Raw genomic sequence first — 18,695 nt, forward strand, 5'->3', positions numbered from 1 at the left:
TTTGGATGAGGAGAAGTGCCGGCTATGTAAAAATATTTTATAAAAATAAATTTATAAATTTAAATTAAAGAAATATTTAAATAGTGAGTTAAAATCATGAGATGAATTATAATAAAATTTAAAAATTAAATAAAATATTATTAAAATAATAATATTATTGTTTGAAATTTAAAAAAATTAAATTATTTATTATATTTTATGTAAAAATTTAAAAAAATTATAATCATTAAATGAGATCTATAAAATGAATTAAAAGACTTTTTGTATCCAAACATTTTTAAAGGTGCAGAAGTGTCATCAAACTCACATTAAAAAGGAACGTTCCTTTTTAATGCCAACGTAAAATGTGGGCAAATGTTTCTTCTCCAAAGACAAAGACGTGGATCTCAACCGATAATCAATGAGGATATTTCCAGAACTCACGACAAAGAAAAATGGAACTGATCGAATTAATAAAAATATAATAAATTGGGAAAAAAATAAGTGACATAATTTTTTTTTTTTAAATTTAATTTTTTTAAATTATTATATAAAATATAATAAATAATTTAATTTTTTCAAATTATAAAATAATAATAATATTAAAAAATAATATTCTAATAATATTTTATTCAACTCATCTCATCTCACTATCCAAACGGACCAAAAAAACAAACAGTCAAAATCTCCGCCAATTTGGATCAGAAATGGAATTGTGGTGGATATATTTTCAAACGCAAACATCAAATTAAAAATGCCAAAATTTAGCTATATTTTCTTTTTTGAAAAGAAGCCGAAAGAAACGGGGAGAAGTCAAGAAACTTGAACATGGTGGGACTCAAAATGAACCCATGTCATTAGACTCAAGTATTTCTTATTCAGACTTGAGACTACCTTGGAAAAAGATTAATGCTGCGTTCAGACCATTGCTCCCTCTTCCTCCATCTTAGTCATAAAGCCATTACAGTTGGCAGTGAATTTATTATTATTTTTAATCATAGAGATCAGCATTTTATTCATTCGAGAGCGATTGGAGTGTATCTTGTATTAGCAGGGAGATCCTTCAATAATTGGCTAGGAATAAGGTTTGAGTGTTAAAGCCAATATATGAAGTCATATATTTACAAGTGTGGCATATAATGTTGAAAGAAGATAACAGAGAAAAGAAAGTATGGAAAATGATGTTCTTCTCATTCACCTTTTGATGTACAAAATAAAGTGGCATATATACAATTCTTACGTTAACATTCTAATAAATAATGAGAGATGAAGACTATCTAATCTACGTACAACCACTCCATCAATGTCTAACCCACAACCACTTTATTAAATACAATCACTCTATTAAATACAACAAAAAGAAGAAGAAAAATAATCATAAATCTTAGCTAATAAGGCGTAGTTAGAGGGAGCAGATTTCCATTTCCTCTGGTGCTTAGTTTGAGGTCTCGATGTTGCTTCCCATTATTGCAGGTAGTAGTGGCCTCTTGTTGATCACATTGACTTGAATTTTGAGACTCCCCTCAAGATGGGCAGATATGTTCAGAATGCCCATCTTGGACAATAAGAAATAAAAGCTTGCAATTGGCAATGCCTTTATAAAAATATCTGCTAGCTGAAATCTTGATACCACATGCACTAGAACAACTACACCAACAACTATTATTTCTCGAACAAAACGGCAATCCAACTCTATGTGCTTTGTCCTTTCATAAAAAATGGGATTCTTGGTGAGGTGGATTGCAGCTTGGTTGTCACAATATAGTAGTGCTGCCTGTTTGTGTTCTACATTGAAGTCCTTTAAAAGTGTGATCAACCATACAACCTCACAACAAGTGTATGCCATAGCTTGATACTATGCCTCAGCAGAGGATCGAGACACTATAGTTTGCTTCTTGGATTTTTAACTCACTAATGAGTCTCCAAGAAAGATACAGAAAACAATAACTGACTTTCGAGTCTCAGGACATGCTGCCCAATCTGAATCACTATAAGCTTTAAAATGCAAAGAAGCTAAAGAGAAAATCCCTTGACCAATCGAACCCTTAAAGTATCTAAAAATTATGTGAGCATAATGTAAATGAATTTGAGCTGGTTTATCCATGAATTGACTAAGAACACTCACATCATAGGTAATGTCTGGTTTGCTGATTGTTAAGTAAATAAGTCTCCCAATTAGTCTCCAATAGCTTGTTACATATGTGAGCACATCAGTAGAAGAGTGAGACAGGTTATGGTTTGTTTCAATTGGGGTATTAACAGGTTTACAACCAAGCATGCTAGCATCTTCTAAGATCTCAAGAGTGTACTTCCTCTGACAAATGTGAATACTAGCTGCAGTTCTAGCCACTTTTATCCCCAAGAAGAGCTTCAAGGAACTAAGATCCTTTATCTTGAATTGATTGTGTAGGAACGTTTTGACAGTTTCAATGGCAACCAAATTGTTGCTCCCTACAATTATATCGTCAACATAAACCAAGAGTGCTGTAAAACCATTCACATCAGTCTTAGTAAACAAATAATAGTCATTTTTAGATTGATGAAAACCAATAGAAATCAGAGTTGCAGTGAATTTTGAGTTCCACTAACTAGATGCTTGCTTCAAGCCATAAAGCGACTTATGCAACCTGCAGACCAGATTCTTCTTCTGAGAAGACTCCCCATGGACCACATAACTTGGTGGTAAATCCATATATATCTCCTCATTGAGATCTCCATTAAGAAATGCATTATGCACGTCCAGTTGAGCTAAGTGCCAACCATGAATTGCTGACAATGCAAGAAAAAGATGAACTGTAGTCAATTTGGCCTCAGAGTTGAAAGTCTCCTGTAGTCAAAGCCTTCTCGTTGAGTATAGCCTTTGGCTACCAGGCGAGCTTTATGCTTGTCTATGGTCCCGTCCGATTTCAATTTGACCTTGTAAACATACTTACAGCCAACAATTTCTTTTCCATGAGGTAGGGTGGTGATAGACCAGGTATGATTAGCCTCAAAAGTTTCAATTTCAGACTTCATAGCATCTCTCCAATGAGCAGAGATTACAGCCTGATCATATGACTTAGGTTCATGGGTAAGTGAGAGAGACAAGATATATATTCGGTGAGAGGGAGATAAATGAACATATGTTATGTGATTGGTAAGAAGGATGAGGTAAGACAGAATTTGAAAGTTGTAAAGCAATATGACAATGATAGTCTTGCAAGTAGGAAGGAGGATGCCTTACTCGGTTTGATCTTCTAGGATCAATAGCAGAATTTGGCTCCAAATCTGGAACAGAAGGAGCATGTTTTGGTTCTGTAAGGACAGAGTCAATTAAAGAAGAAGAATAAGTTGATTGAGAAGGTATGGGTGAAGGGAAATGAGGTGTGGATTGTTCTGAAACAATGAGTGGAGTATTAGTTAAGGGAGGAGAATCAGTTGCGATAATAGGAGTTTGCAAATCTGACAATGCTGGTGGAAGAACAAGATTTGAATGAGGAGAAGATTGACTTGAGGATGAGTTTTGAAAATGAAAAATAGTTTCAATGCAAATGACATCTCGGGAAATATGAGTGGTATGATTTTCTAAATTATAGACTTTGTATCCTTTCACACCAACATGATATCCAATGAAAATACACTTTGCAGCCCTAGGGTCAAGTTTGGTCCTATTACGCTTAAGGGTTGAGACAAAACACAAACAATCAAAAACCTTCAAATGAGCATAGGAAGGTGGAGAAAACAGAACCTCATAAGGGGACTTGTTATTTAGAAGAGGAGTAACGGTTCTATTTATCAGGTGAATGGCAGTTAGAATGAAATCTTCCCAAAATTTAGTTGGGAGAGAAGCTTGGAAAAGGAGAGCCCGAGCCACAATGAGAAGATGCTGATATTTTCTCTCCACAACTCCATTTTGTTGTGGAGTTTAAACACAAGATTTTTTTATGTAGAATTCCATTTGAGTTATAGAAATCTGGCATTTGGAATTCCATCCCATTATCTATTCGAATTTGTTTTATTTTAAAGTTGAACTGAGTTTGCACCATATGAATAAAATTTTGTAAAAGTTGTTTGGTTTCAGACTTGAATTTCATCAAATAAAGAAAATAATGATGCCCTTGTAAAGATGATTGGGAATAAGGTCCCCAAATGTCACAGTGGATTAAATCAAAGCTGGAAAGGCTACAAGAATCACTTAGTTGAAAAGAAGCTCGTTTCTATTTTGCTAAATGATAAACAATACATTCTGTTGAAACATTGCACTTGGCATCTACATAAATAGATTGAATAGACCTAAGCCTTTGATCAGACAAATGACCCAATCTAAGGTGCCAAAGTGTGAAGTCTTCTTGTGTTACTGCACTGCAGAATCGAGGATTGAGAGGAATGGAAGGACCTTTGAAATTGGTAGGAGTTGACTGCGAGATAACTTTGTTTCTAAGAGAGCTGGGAAGGAGAAAATAGAGACCATGCTGATTTTTAGCAAGTCCAATCGTTGTCCATGAAGATAGGACTTGTATAAAACAAAATTGATTCAAAAAAATAAGGCAGAGAGAGGGTTCATGAGTGAGCTTGCTGACTAAAAGAAGATTAAAAGAAAAAGATGGAACACATAGAACACCAGTGAGAATGATGTGTTTTGAGAGCTGAACAGTACTAACATGAGTGACCTCTACACGAGAACCATTAGAAAGTTGAACATGAGCCTTGACAGAACAAGTAATGGAACTAAGAAATGAGGTGGAACAAACCATATGGTTTGTAGCACCTGTGTCAATAATCTAAGGAATGATGGAAATGTTAGAATGACTTTTAGGCATGATGGATAGACACTCATGTTGGTGAAAAGTGGAAAAAATAGATGAAGTATGAGTATGAGGTATTTCAAAAGCAAAAGGAATTATATCAGCTATGTTGGAGTACACAGTAGGAGAAGAGGCATGACTTTCATTGTTTGAGTTCTGAGGTTGTGTATTGGTCTGAACCGTGTCATTAGGATTGAGTTGTGACATCTGTCCATTGATGAGAGCCATAAGAGTCTGAATTTGATTCTGAGACAGATTCAACTGAGGATTCTCCAGCAATCTTTTCTCCTGACATTGTGAGCAAACCTGGTTTGCTACATGTGCTACAGAAGTATTCCCATTTTCATAACCAGTTTTTGGCTTGGTGAATTTAAAGTTAGGTGGGAAACCTATAAGCCTATAACACTTTTCTCAGATGTGTCCAAGTTTTCCATAATGGTAACAAGTGAGGTTAGATTTGTTTTTCTTTGATTGAGTGTTGCAAACTGCCACTGCATAAGTTTCAGGGGTAGGTATGATTAGATTTTTTATTTGTCTTTGTCTTTCTTCTTGCAAAACTAGGGAATAAATCTTGTCTAACTGATAAGGCTTAGCTAGAAGGAGTTTCCATTTCCTCTAGTACTTAGTTTAAGGTCTCGATATTGCTTCCCATTATTGCAAGTAGCAGTGGCTTCTTGCTGATCACATTGACTTGAATTTTGAGATATAACATATCACTTATTGTGAAAGAATAATGTTACTATGCCTCTTCATTTTGACAGTTTATACATTAATTTTTTTTTATTTATTGGTTAAGGAATTGACTATTTGTGTATTGATATCTTTTTATATATTTTTTAAAATGTTTAAAATGTTAAAAAAATATGAATAAAAAATTTAAGAAATGAAATTTTGCCTAGAGTCAACGGTCACTGCTGAGCAATACCCTAACAGCACTCATTGTAAATTCTTTATGTACACAAAGAGTTAAGGAATCAATATTTTTTTTTACATAAGCTGATGTGACAGATTTTCACATTAACAGTCTATTTAATTAGTGTATCAATAAAGAGGCTAACAAGATAGGAGTCTTCACATTATCTTTATTCATGGTTTTAGGCATTATACTGCGAATGACAACTGTTGCAATAGAGAAGGACTCACTTACAACAGCATCAAAGTTGATTATGATGCCGCCAGTCTAGGCTAGCTTCCATTATTCATTTTTCTTTGGTTGGAATGCAAGAAAAATAAACATAACCCAAGGATCTTGATATCTGATAAATAATCAATATTATTCGAAAATTCATATAAATAACAATAAATTATATGATGCATATTCTTAAAACTCAAGACAAAAAATTACAAGTATCAATCCAACAGAACTGTTGCAATAGAGAACTTGACAACCTTCTGCTAAATGCTGTACAGGTATAGCTATAAGGAAGTACATTTTATAGCGATGCATAAATTCTAAACGTGCCCGTGAAGTTAAAGCAGAGGGAGTTAAAGGTCAAGGTGGATCAAAATTCCATTAGATCAAAAAGCCTTAATGGCATTTTGATCCGACAAGCATTCCATTTTAGTACTTTTTTGTTTTGTTTTGGTTTTTTTATTTTATTGTTATTTTATATGTTTTGTTTTACATTTCGGTGTGAATGCATTTGGTTCAGATCTCTGAAAAGAAATGGGACATATTTTTTTGAGTTGTGACCCCATTGGCCTTCAATTTTCTTTTTGTCGGTGGTGGACCTGTAATTATTTCTCTAATATTTCCGGTCCCATCCTTTCATAGACGGAATGAAGCCCTATGGACCATGTAATTATAGCTAATCGTCAACTTTAAGTATTGACTAAAACAAGAAGAAAACAAGGGAAAATTAGATCTCACATCACTCGTGCTTTGATTCATTTCTTAACCTGGCTACAACTATTCAAAGGTCACCCTATGAGACAACGATGTTTTGAAGATTCATACATCATTTACCTAAAGTGTATTGTCACATAGTAGTTACGGTAGTTGTGCACATTTATTTATTTTTTATTTTTTACAAAATGCACAGATGGTTACCCATCTGTCTCTTCATCTCTCTCTCATCATCTCTCCAACGTCTCTCTCATCATATCTCTCTCATCAACGACTCTCTCTCACATCTCTCATGCTCTCTCTCTCATCATCTCTCTCATCGTCACTCTCTCTCTCATCATCTCTCTCACATCTCGAGCTCTCTCTTTCATAAACTCTCTCTCAGTCTATAGTAATTTCGAATTTAATCGTTGAATGTTGTAGGATATTTTTTGTCATTTTATTTATACCTCGTAGGGTGTGCAACAGCTGCTCCCACTACTGTAACTTCTCTCCAGATTTTTTCTTTACCTAAATTGGCGTGTGAATATTGGTTTTATTTTTGTACGTAGCTGTAGACCGTTAAAATCTTGGTGTGTGTATGCACAAAGAGAAACTAGGTGCCTAATGCTGGTAAATAATTTTTTTTCTATTTGTTTTAAAATCATAGAGAGCCTTTTCATAATGAGGAATTTATAAGGCTTAAGGAAGGTAACTAGCAATGAAAATGCCGCCCACAGTAAGTAAATTTGAGAACCACGATAAGCTGCTAGATTATGACAAGTTTATATTCGCAGAAGCTTTGTGACAGATGGAGTGCATCTAATTATCAATGGAGAGATCGTATAATTAGTGGCAGTAGTTGAGTGAAAAGGTCAACAGTAAGGAAATTATGGCCGCATAATATGTCAACCAAGGAAGATGAGAGAGGAGAGCGTGTCCCTTCACCTTCTCTCATTTGGGGAACGAGTTTGGCCACCAATCACGATTTCATTTACTGCTTGAATATAATGGGTGTTGAAGTTGATGGAAAAGCTTTGATCCAGAACCCATATTCTCGTTTCAAATGGGTGGATTAGTTTCGCAGCTCTAAATTATAATAAATAATAAAATCTATTTTTTATTTATTTTAAATTTCAAAATAAATATTATTTTAAGGTACCATTTAAATAAAGGTCTTGAATTTAAATTATAATTTGAAGATAAGTGATTTAGGACTATTATAGCGTACGCAATTTCAATTTACCTTATTTACTAAAATAAGGTAAGAGATATTTTGGTAGTAGGCCGGTAGCCTTGGACATTCCTTACTTAGACTCCTACCTAGCAAAAGCAAGTGCCGCAAATCTTTCAATTAACTTGCACAGTTTTCTTTTTTTTTTTTGGACAGGCATCGAAAAAGTCCCATGGTTGGTTCATTGGTTGGGAAGTACATGATGGATTCTTTCTAACATTACTGTCTTTTTTAGTTCCCAACCGATGTTTTCCTTCTTTTTTATTTTAACACATTATTTAAATAGATTTTATCACTATTTTTACTCAATAAAAATTTATGAGGTTTGAAATTAAATTACTCAATCTAATTTTAAAAAATCAAAATAATAAAAAATCTTAAAATATGGTAATTTAATTGTATAAAATAATTTTATTTAATAAATATAAATATAGATGCACGGTTTACAAATAGAGCATTAATACACATACAATACATTTCACAACAATGTTATAACATAAGAGTATTTTTATAAAATAATATTACTTTTGTAAAGTATTTTACAAACTAATCCCTCGTTTAACACATTATTGTGAAATATATTGTGAAAAATCTTTTGTATAAATAATTTTTCTTACTTTGTAACTTATCCCTCTATTTCACTATCTTGAGGGAGGATTTCCATCCGTGCAATACTGCTATGATCAAAACCCGAGAGAAAGTTTAATTAAACCTTCAATTTTTTCCCCGCTAAAAAAAATAAAGAAAAGAATAAAAGACATTGTCCAAAAACGAGAGATGAAAAGCTAAGTTAATGCTAGAAGCAAATCTAGTATATTACTGATAGATATTCACGTTCGTAAGCTTCAAACTCTTTACAAACTAGTATACAACGAAACGTGGGGGGATGGTAACCCAATCTACAGAATCAGAAGACTATGAGGCAAAGAAGAAAGCAACAGAAAAGAAAAAATGAAATTCTGTTCAGAGACTTGTTCGCTTGCATCTCCTGCCTTCTCAACCTAGGGCTACTTCTCCCCATTAGGTGATATGAGTTTGGATATGTATACAAGCTTGATGAGTTCCCAAATACCCTCTCATAAACCATCTCCCCGAACATGCCGGCGACCGGATGCTGGAAACCTGTACTAGTTCCTCCTAGATTAAGCCATGGAGATGTAGCATTCTCTTCATGGCTGCCATATGGATTAGAGTCAAATTGCTGACTTTGATAAGGATTCCGATATGGAAGCTGCTGACCAGTATTATGCATGGCAGAAAGCAGAGATTGAAAGCCGCATGCGGCTGGCCTAGGTGGTATCACCATACTCCTAAGGGGTGCCTTGCCTTCGTCTTCAGCCTCGTTTAGGATTTGGCCCCGGCCGTAGAGCGGGACCATGGTGGTATGAGATATGTCAGCCTTACAAACTGGGCACTGAGGGTGCTCATCAGGGGCAAGGGTTGCGCTCTGGACGTGGAGCCATTTGTAGATGCAAGACCAGCAGTAGAGGTGGCCGCAGAGAGTGACCACTGGCTCCTTTGCAAAGTCTAAGCAGATGTTGCAGTCAAAGCACGCATTGGTATTTTCCGAGTCTGTTGCTACACCTTGGATAGATTTCCATTCCTGGGCGTAGTAGTGCTCAAATGCCATCGCTTGTCCTCACGACTTGCTTTAGCCACCAAAAAACTCTCGACTCTGTTACAGATAAGAGGCATGAAACAAGTTTAGTGCTAAGAATTCCCAGATCTGAATAGGTTTGCAAAGAACTAACAGAATAAGAAATAAAACTATTTGGAGTATGTATAGCTGGGAGTCTGGGACTTAGAAACAAACAAATGCACCAAACAGAAGGGTCGCACCACGGGAATTAATTTTTATGCTAAAGGGGCCAAGAGCCCGAGTCCTCATCCACCTAATCCATCAAAGGAATAAATAAAGTAAAAAATTTGAAAGGAACTCGATCTCTAATCAAATACGATACATGTTCGGGTTTTTGGCTACATATTGAATCTTGATCATCCGTGCAATATGGAATATAGAAAACAGTAGCCCCGCTAAAAGTATTGGCGAATCTTCTAGATCAGATTTCGGTGAGGCACAGAAATCAAACATATTAAATAATTTTACCAAGATAATAATGCACAAAGCTTCCAAGAAAAGTCCAACTATCCAGCTAGCCGCCCCAACAAGCATAATTCAACAACTAAACACTTCGGATGGTCAAGGAGCAGCCCACGAATATATTTTAAATAAAAAATCTATTCATTATCCATTTTTTCATCAATCTCAACAAAAACTATTTTAAATACTTCTTGCTAACCAACGTAAAGAAACTGAAATTATCCTGATCCCAACAATCCCCAACGCTTTGTTTGGCTAGAGAACTCTTTATCAATGTCCAAAGTATAGGGTACGGTGATTTTTGCAGACTGTAAGAAACAACGAATAGATCAAGGCAATCAGGGAAGCAAGTCCCGTTCTCATTTGATATAATAAGAGCGAACTAGAAAAAAGAAGAAGCAAAAAAAGAGGCTTCCATTTCGAAGTAAAGAACGAGCGAGCATATGATCCCTCTGGCTATGAACTTCAAAACATCAAATTCAGGGATCAAACAGGTGTTCATTGAACAAAGAAAAGCTAAAAAATAGGCTTACATAGACCCTAAAACAGCTTTAAAATGTAAGACAATACAAACCCAACACGCGCTTGTTAAACAATTTCTTGAAATATGTTCAATGCATCAAGTTTCTCTTTCCCCACAAAGAATCAAGGTTGATTTTCCACTCAATTTTGATAAAAGTAGGGAGAAAAAGCTTTCATCTCAAACTGAAAACAAATCCACAGACCTGATGTAGTTTTTTTCACAAAACTAAAGCCATTTGGTCCTTCACGTTTGCAACCCAAAACTCGAAAGCGTATGGTTCTCACAATTTTCACAAACTAATGATAACGATAACAATAAAGTTTACAAATTCCCAACGATAAAGCCTACAATCATTTGCCCTTAAAATAATTAAAATAACCGTAAATATGATACCCGTTACCTCTCTGTTAGGTTTTCGAGAAAAAAAAAGGGTAAATTGGGCGGAAATCGCAGGAATTTTTTAGCAAAAGAACCCGCTTCGTATAACTTTCCTCTGTTTTTTCCCAGAAACCAACGAAGGCCTATGTTACAACGAAAATATAATCCCACACAGCCAAAATCCCCTTTAAATGAAAGCAAACTCTAAACGCTGAGAACAGAAAAAACAAAAAAAAAAAGCAACTCTAAACTTCTGGAACTCCGAGAGAAGAAAATCGAAGTCACAAGATTCTCGTTTCCAGCAAAAGTAGAAAGCGTAATGGACATTGGACAGGAAAATAATGTAAGAGATTTGGCACACGGACCAGAAAAAAGGTCACGGGATCAGAGGCACTGTGCCTTGTTCGGATCTGAGAGAGAGAGAGCTTCGGCGAAGTTTCAATCGATTCACATTTCACAGTGAGGGAGAGGGAGAGAGAGAGAGAGAGCTTCGGCGAAGTTTCAATCGATTAACATTTCACAGTGAGAGAGAGAGAGAGGGCGTTCCAAATTTCCAATGGGGATTGGTTGAGCTAGTATCCTTTTATAAGCGAAGAGTGCACTCTTTCTTTTCCCTGCACCGGCCCCTGCTGACGTGAACTCCACGACTGGCTTATATGCGCCTGTACCAAATCGGATCTTCACTAAATTCATCTCAATTTATCATTATAATTTTTTTAAATTTTAATATAAAATATAATAAATAATTTAATTTTTTTTAATTTTAAAATAATAATAATAATAAATAATATTCTAATTTTATTATCTTAACTCAACTCAACTGAACTCAATTTAACATCCAAACACACAAAAACGTATATTTCGACTTCGTTTGCTTCTTAAATTCATTTCACTTTATCTTAATTTATCATTATAATTTTTTTAAAATTTTAATATAAAATATAATAAATAATTCAATTTTTTCAAATATTAAAATAATAATAATATTTTAAAAAATATTTTAACAATATTTTATCATTTCAACTTAACTCCACTCAACTCAATTTAACATCCAAACGCAACCTTCATCAACAACTCTTATGTTTTGATGGTTTCAAGTAATTATTTTTAAAGAGTAATGTTACTCATATATTAATTCTTATCATCTTCTTATTATTTTATGATGTAATATTACATAATTAAAAATTATTTATTATATTTTACTTATAAACCTATCATATAATGTCACATCATGAGATGATAAAATGATGATAAAAAAATAGATAATGAATAAATTTTCTATTTTTTTAAAGGAAGATTCTGCCCAGTGCATTTTCATTTCATTTCATCAATTTTTCATATTTATAAAATAATAAGAAAATTAAGAATAAAAAAAAAAGTAATAATAGATACAATCATGAATTGTGCAAACATTAAACATTCATTTTAAAAAAGCATCAGATTCATTATTATAAAATTATTTTTTTCACATGTGTCTCATATTTTTTTACTTTTTCAAAAAAAATACTCAACACTTATATAAAAGAAGTACGCTATACTTATTCAAAAGGAATGAAAAAATTAATATTTTAATATTAAACTCCACACTTTTTTTTTTTTTTTTTTAAGAAGTACGCTATACTTATATCCAATATTATTAAAATGTCACTATGGCCACATGAGTTGGCGAAATTTGGTCGTCCCCGAAGTGGCCAAGCTTGGACCATGTAGGGTAGCCAAATCACGAGAGACTTTAATCAGCCAAAACATGCATTTCATAATAATTTACAGTAGTACTCGAAGCGTTACAGGGATAAAAAGAAAACCCAAATCAATTTGAAGTGTGATACAGGATGACTCAAAACAGGAAAACAGCTTCGGGGGACATGTTACGGCTGTGCTCGGTTAATACAAAAACACATTTGGTACACGAAATTTCTACTAGTTTAAACTTTAAAGTATCATGGCATTTAATAAGGTAGGATATTAATTCCTTGTCCATAAACTTGCATCAGTCCAAGTCTACATTCACCGTTTCACAAGCATGAACTTCTTGGCATCTTGCACCCGAAGTAATTAAAAATTAAAAACAGTTTTTATCTTCTTCTTTTTATAGGAATTTTTAATTTTAAATAATATTACAATGAAAATTTAGATATTTTATCTTTAAAATTTTTTAAAATTATATAAATATTTTTCTTAAAAAAATAATTTTTTTTCTCATTTAATAAAAAATCTATACATACAATTTCGAAATATATACCGTAAATAAAATTTCTCTAATTTAAAAGCGTAGAAGGGTGCAGAAGTTTTATCAGTCTTAAATGGGAAGTGTCATATTTTAAAGTCTTTAAAAATAATATGGAGGACACTTCTTCCGCTATTCACATGCACTATAACAAATACAACCTTTTGATGTGACTTTTATTTTCAGTGACGCTTATTGGCCGATAAATTACAGAAGTTGCCTTTCAATTTTATCCTTGGCGTCGAGTAATTGTATCGCTGTCAATTCGCGACCTTTTACGGTGAGACAACTGCGCAACAAAAACAATCTCAGCAAGATGTGAGTTATATGTGACGGCTTCAAAGGCCGCCGTTAGTAAATATATTTGCTACGAGACAGTTTTTCCGCAGTATCTTTATCACCCATTGACATGTCTTAATTTATTAAATTCGTGGCAAAAAGTATTTGCGGCGAAATTTTTTGACTACACATATACTCGCCTAAAAATATACTAGTAACTTCCATTCAACTAATCACCGCAACGCCTGGAATTTCTTGCGATAGTTGTTAGTCACCGCCAAAAGACATAGGAGAGAAGTGCTTTTGCGCTATTTTTTTAGAGATTTGCTACACAACCTCCACCACACTCCACACTCCACACTTTTTAAAATTTTTTAAATTTTTAATATTTTTTTTTAAAATTTTTTTTGAGTTTATTCTTTTTAAATTATTTTAAATTTTTTATTCATTATTTATATAATAAATATTTAATAAAAGAAAAAAATAATAAAAATTAAAAATAATGTGAAGTGTGGAGGTTGTATGAATAGTAGGAGGTTGAGTAGATTTTTTGTTTTGCATTAAAAAAACAAAAAATCTACTCAACCTCCTACTATTCATACAACCTCCACACTTCACATTATTTTTAATTTTTATTATTTTTTTCTTTTATTAAATATTTATTATATAAATAATGAATAAAAAATTTAAAATAATTTAAAAAGAATAAACTCAAAAAAAAATTTAAAAAAATATTAAAAATTTAAAAAATTTAAAAAAGTGTGGAGTGTAGTGGATGTTGTGTAGCAAAGCTCTTAAAAAAAAAAACGCCATTATAACTCATTGTATATAAAGAAATGTTTTAGGTCTCGAATTTAGAATTCAAAAGTTATTCCAAACGATGCCAAATGTTCTAGAGAGTGTCAAACCTTGAAGGTACAAGTTTACGGTGCCAAATCAATTGATTAATTTGTAATAATCCATCCAGCCGTAGCTTAGCTAATGATAAATCACCATGCATGCACTACAGTATCGATTGGGAGGACAATTTCCATAGATGAAAGAAATGTTTAATTTGAGAGCTTAATAATATATGATATATTCTGCTGCCTCAGCTTGTATTTTACACCCAAATTTGACGATCATATGCAAAAAATCTGTAAATTTTGGAAAAAAAAGTTACGCCGATAAATTCATACCTATAGCACCGAATAACCCGTCCAATAAACCCAAAAACGTTGAATCGGCAATATGGGAGAACGCCATATCTTGTGTCACATACAAGTTGTATTTTCCGACAAAAATAGTGTTGTAGCTAATTTGACCCGCGGATCTCAAATCGCAGAGAACGAACCCTCTTCGTGAGGAGCAGATGCTCGTAGGGTGCACCCAACATTTTTCGGCACTCAAATCGACTTGGATGGAAATCAATAGCGGCAGTTACCACCCTTGGCTTTCTCGGTGTGTAGATCAAAGCGAATAGCTGAAATTTTTTGGCAGCTTCCTTGCGACGAAAAACAAAGGAGGTGTTACTCTCATTTTCTGGCGTTTCGGTTGCGATGTAAAAACTGTGGCTCAAGGCATTTTCCATAGTTTTTCTCGCAATTTCGATGAGTATCGAGCGCCGCAAAAACTATTGCCTCTTGTAGTGACACTTATTAACCTTTTAACATATACGAAATGAATAATACTACTCTTACCAATTATTTTTACCAATAGTTTTTATTACTGTAATTTTTTATTTTTTATTTTTTATTTAATAATTAAGTAAGTACTTTTTAATAATATTATGAATTTTTTTATTTTTTTTAAAATATTTAAATGTGTTAAAAAATACTAAAAATAAAAATAAAAATCTCAAAATCATTAACATATTATTTTATTTTATTTTTACTGTGGCTCTAGTGCCACTCATACGAAATTTATTTTATTTTTTAAAAAGACAAAATACACTGTGGCCCGATGCATCGTCCTATAAGCATGTTCCTTTTCTTAAACAAATTCCTGGGGTTTTCACTTTGATTGGGCCCAGATCAAAAGATACGTTGTCGTGTTCTCTGGTGCGACGAGGCTGCACGCTAGGAATTTCACCCATTTGCTTTTTTTTTTTTTGGAAGGACTTGCAGATTTTATAAGGAAAATGATAAATGTGTTTAATAAAAATTTATAAAAAATTTATTTTTCTATAGGTTAGTTATTGATATATAGAAAATTATGAAATTTAAAATTTAATTTAAAAGAAATCTAATAAAATGAATTTTATAAATAAAAATATAAGTGATATTGTACTACTCATTTTATAAAGATATTATTTAAAAAAAATTATATTCATCATCTTTATATATTATATATCATATCATATTTTATTTTTTATTTATTTATATTAAATATATAATATATAAATGACGAGTAGAATAATTTAATTAATTTTAAAAGAATAAAATAAAAAAAATATTTAAAAAGAATGTGATGTGTAGTAGATAGAAATGAATTTCGTGCGCGCGCGACATAACAACCTCACTCACTTTTCAAACGGCTTCTGAAACTTTTATCGACTCAAAGACTGAAGAGTCGAGAGGTTGACAGTAGTTAACATTTCAAAAGTGAATCCCAAAACCCCTGTTTATGAGCCTCAATTTCACGAATGTCGACGTCCAAAGCAAGAAGCACGAGGAAGGAAGGATCCGAGTCCGAGCTCCCCAAACCGGCCAAGCGGAACCCAGTCGATGATGAATTCGATTTCGACTTCTCCAAGTTTGTTACCATGAATAATACTCTTTCCTTTTTCTCTCCTTTCATTTTCCGCGTTTGTTTGTTTTTTTTTTGTTTTTTTTTTTTTTTTGAGTTTTCTTGTGGAGATCGGAGACTGAAATTTTGGCCGAAAAAATGGTGGAATCGCAGTGATATCAAAGGCATTGTGTCGGCACTGCACCAGATCAGAGAGAAGGCTCAGAAGGACGGTCAGAAGAAGAACGAAGAGACTATCTCCAGGTAATACGCATCGTTTTGCTCATTTCTACGAATTGATCTCATCGATAATAAAAAACTTTGGCAGGATTCTAATGATTCTAACAAATATAGAAATCGAAGATAATATTATAATGAATCCTAATGTTATCGATAATTTCGCACGTAATGTACATTAGCGAGAAACTATACGTTTTAGCGAGACTCAGTTTCTCTAAGCCCTGATTGGCTGTATACTTGCATTTGAACATACCTGAAGGATTTTATGATCCGATGCTAATTCCATTCGTATATTTTCATCGATAAAAGTACATACTATTGTTCGTTTTGTTTAAATCCTGAAGTGTGAAAGTATATGTTCTTAGATGTTATAAATTGCAGATAAATTTCTCATAGTTTTTTTAAGGTATTACTCTGCCTTTTCTTCCAAAACAAAAACTGATTAGCTTAAACCGTGTGCAATCTCTTGGGCCATTTTCCACAACGTTCACTTTTATGACGATTAGTTGTGTTTTGGTGACAGTGTGGCCTCTGAGATAAAGTCAACAATTGAGGTGTTGAAGTCGAAAATTGAGAAGGATAGGTAAAGTGGAATACATAAAAATGAACTTTTTAAACCAAATTTTTAAGTATCCAAGTTGTCTTAATATTGTGATATCTTCATCTAATTAAATGCTATTGTATCCTTCCATTGTCAGACAAAGTTTTGCCAAAGCACTTTCGAAGAGCTCAAAAGAGGTCAGTGGCCAAAGAGCTCAAAATAGATGGCCAGCAATGACAATCTCAGTACTTGTTATTCGGTTTACAAATTTTATTTAGCTAAAGAATTTGCCTGAAAATTTTATAATTGAACATATCTAGTGTGAAAGCTGCTTGAAGAATGAGACTGCAAAGTTCCAATCACTCTATGAGAAGTTTTTCAAGGAGAGAGCTTCTCATCTGCAGGCCTTAAAAGGTACTAACCAAGTTATCTTTTGTAGCATCACTCATACAGTCATACAAGCTCTAATTTAGAGATTGGAAACACATTCTTCTTTTTTTTAATCTAGAGTGGCTGCTGATATGTCAAGTGTGGTAGTTTTATTATGTCCATTCTACACAGTTTCAGACATAAGATACACGATATGATGATGTACGTATATTAGAAACTGAAGTCAATTCAACCACCAGCAATTTTGAAGAAAATTAAAGCTCAAATATATTTTACTCCTACGGTTAATTACCATTTATTATAGATTTATTTTTCTTTTTTTAATAGTATAAGTAAACTTCTTAATGTTGGAATATGATCGGATCTTACCTTTGGTTTACTGTCAGACAGACCTAGTCCTTCCTACAGCTGCACAGAGCAGTAGATAGGTGCCTTATCATGTCTCTGTTCCAAATTATACTGACAAAGAAATTTCGTTCTGAACTACTAGTTTTGGTTGGAACTTGGATTAGCTGCTAATTGGCAGGTTCTGTTCGACAGATACGATTTCAAGATTTGAAGAAGAAAAGGAAAAGCTATTCACTCGATATGAACAACTAAGTGGGCAATCCTTCCTCCCATATAGTGAAACACAATATCCTGTAGAGACGATGAAACATATTATCGACTAACTTTGTTATGTTATGGTTTGGTAACAGGGAAGAGAGAAAGGACTATGATATCAGAACAAGAAAAATCCTGTGCTGATAAAATTGCTCAATTGGAGTCGTCCTTAAAAAAGAAGAAGCAGGTATACCTAATTAATTGAGTTTCCTGATTGTTAGAGCTGCTCTTGTACACACTGTTTTGAGCCCCACTTGTTTTTTCGAAAACAGGATGACAAGACTTTCAGCATTCTGAGGAAAACCCTCGGCTCCTTTCTGGACAATGCTTCAGATGAGGACTTCCCACCTGATGATTGAAGATTGCTTCAACAGAGTGCTGCAACCTCTTTCAACCTTGTGAAAAATGGGCAGGTTTTGATTTCCTATCTCTAAGAAACCTTTATAATACGCCTTCCACTTTCATGCAGGAAATAAAAACACTCTTAAAAACTTGCCCTTGTCTGGATGGTTGCTCTTATGGTTCTGTACATTCCCTTGATTAATTCTCATCCTACCAACTTGGATTGTTAGTTCTGTTTAACATTTTTCTCCATGAATTTAGTATATAATGATATTAAATGTGAAGAATTCCATGCCATAACATCATGAGTAGTCTCACCGGCTATCGTCCTTGCCCACCATTCTTTTCCTTTTGGCCACGATGGCGAGGCGCTATCTCCCTTCTTCTGACAGCACAGTTGAACTGTTGACATCGGCCAGCCGGATATTCTAAGTTCCAGGGTTGGGTCGGAGAGAACCAGTGTTATTTTTCTTCAGAATCCAAAAAACCAAAATATACAATAGTCGTTTCGAATTTTTCTTTCTGCAAATGAGAAATTTCAAA

The 18,695-nt window shown here is 33.6% G+C and overlaps 3 protein-coding genes across 5 annotated transcripts; 1 reads left to right on the plus strand and 2 right to left on the minus strand.

The window, feature by feature from the left end:
* Positions 1-1,882: 1,882 nt before the first annotated feature.
* Positions 1,883-2,994, minus strand: LOC108990610 (uncharacterized mitochondrial protein AtMg00810-like). Its single transcript, XM_018964614.1, has 3 exons — positions 2,913-2,994; positions 2,569-2,748; positions 1,883-2,463 (listed from the first exon to the last, which is right to left on the minus strand). Exons 1-3 carry the CDS (start codon positions 2,992-2,994, stop codon positions 1,883-1,885), a joined length of 843 nt encoding a protein of 280 aa, XP_018820159.1.
* Positions 2,995-8,600: 5,606 nt separating this feature from the next.
* Positions 8,601-11,450, minus strand: LOC108990637 (E3 ubiquitin-protein ligase RMA1H1-like). Of its 3 annotated transcripts, none has more exons than XM_018964652.2 (2): positions 11,190-11,450; positions 8,601-9,497 (listed from the first exon to the last, which is right to left on the minus strand). In XM_018964652.2, the coding sequence occupies exon 2, from the start codon at positions 9,450-9,452 to the stop codon at positions 8,730-8,732; it is 723 nt and encodes a 240-aa protein (XP_018820197.2). In that variant the 5' UTR covers positions 9,453-9,497; positions 11,190-11,450; the 3' UTR covers positions 8,601-8,729. The 3 variants fall into 3 exon arrangements, with proteins under 3 accessions (XP_018820197.2, XP_018820198.2, XP_018820199.2); XM_018964653.2 differs by lacking the exon at positions 11,190-11,450 and adding an exon at positions 10,847-11,180; XM_018964654.2 differs by lacking the exon at positions 11,190-11,450 and adding an exon at positions 10,649-10,834.
* Positions 11,451-15,882: 4,432 nt separating this feature from the next.
* Positions 15,883-18,664, plus strand: LOC108990621 (DNA ligase 1). Its single transcript, XM_018964624.2, has 8 exons — positions 15,883-16,063; positions 16,211-16,300; positions 16,800-16,859; positions 16,975-17,014; positions 17,138-17,231; positions 17,748-17,807; positions 17,906-17,997; positions 18,083-18,664. Exons 1-8 carry the CDS (start codon positions 15,954-15,956, stop codon positions 18,167-18,169), a joined length of 633 nt encoding a protein of 210 aa, XP_018820169.1. The 5' UTR covers positions 15,883-15,953; the 3' UTR covers positions 18,170-18,664.
* The last annotated feature ends 31 nt before the right edge of the window (positions 18,665-18,695 follow it).

Source organism: Juglans regia, chromosome 3, assembly GCF_001411555.2.
Source record: "Juglans regia cultivar Chandler chromosome 3, Walnut 2.0, whole genome shotgun sequence".
In the NCBI taxonomy this organism is placed as follows: domain Eukaryota; kingdom Viridiplantae; phylum Streptophyta; class Magnoliopsida; order Fagales; family Juglandaceae; genus Juglans; species Juglans regia.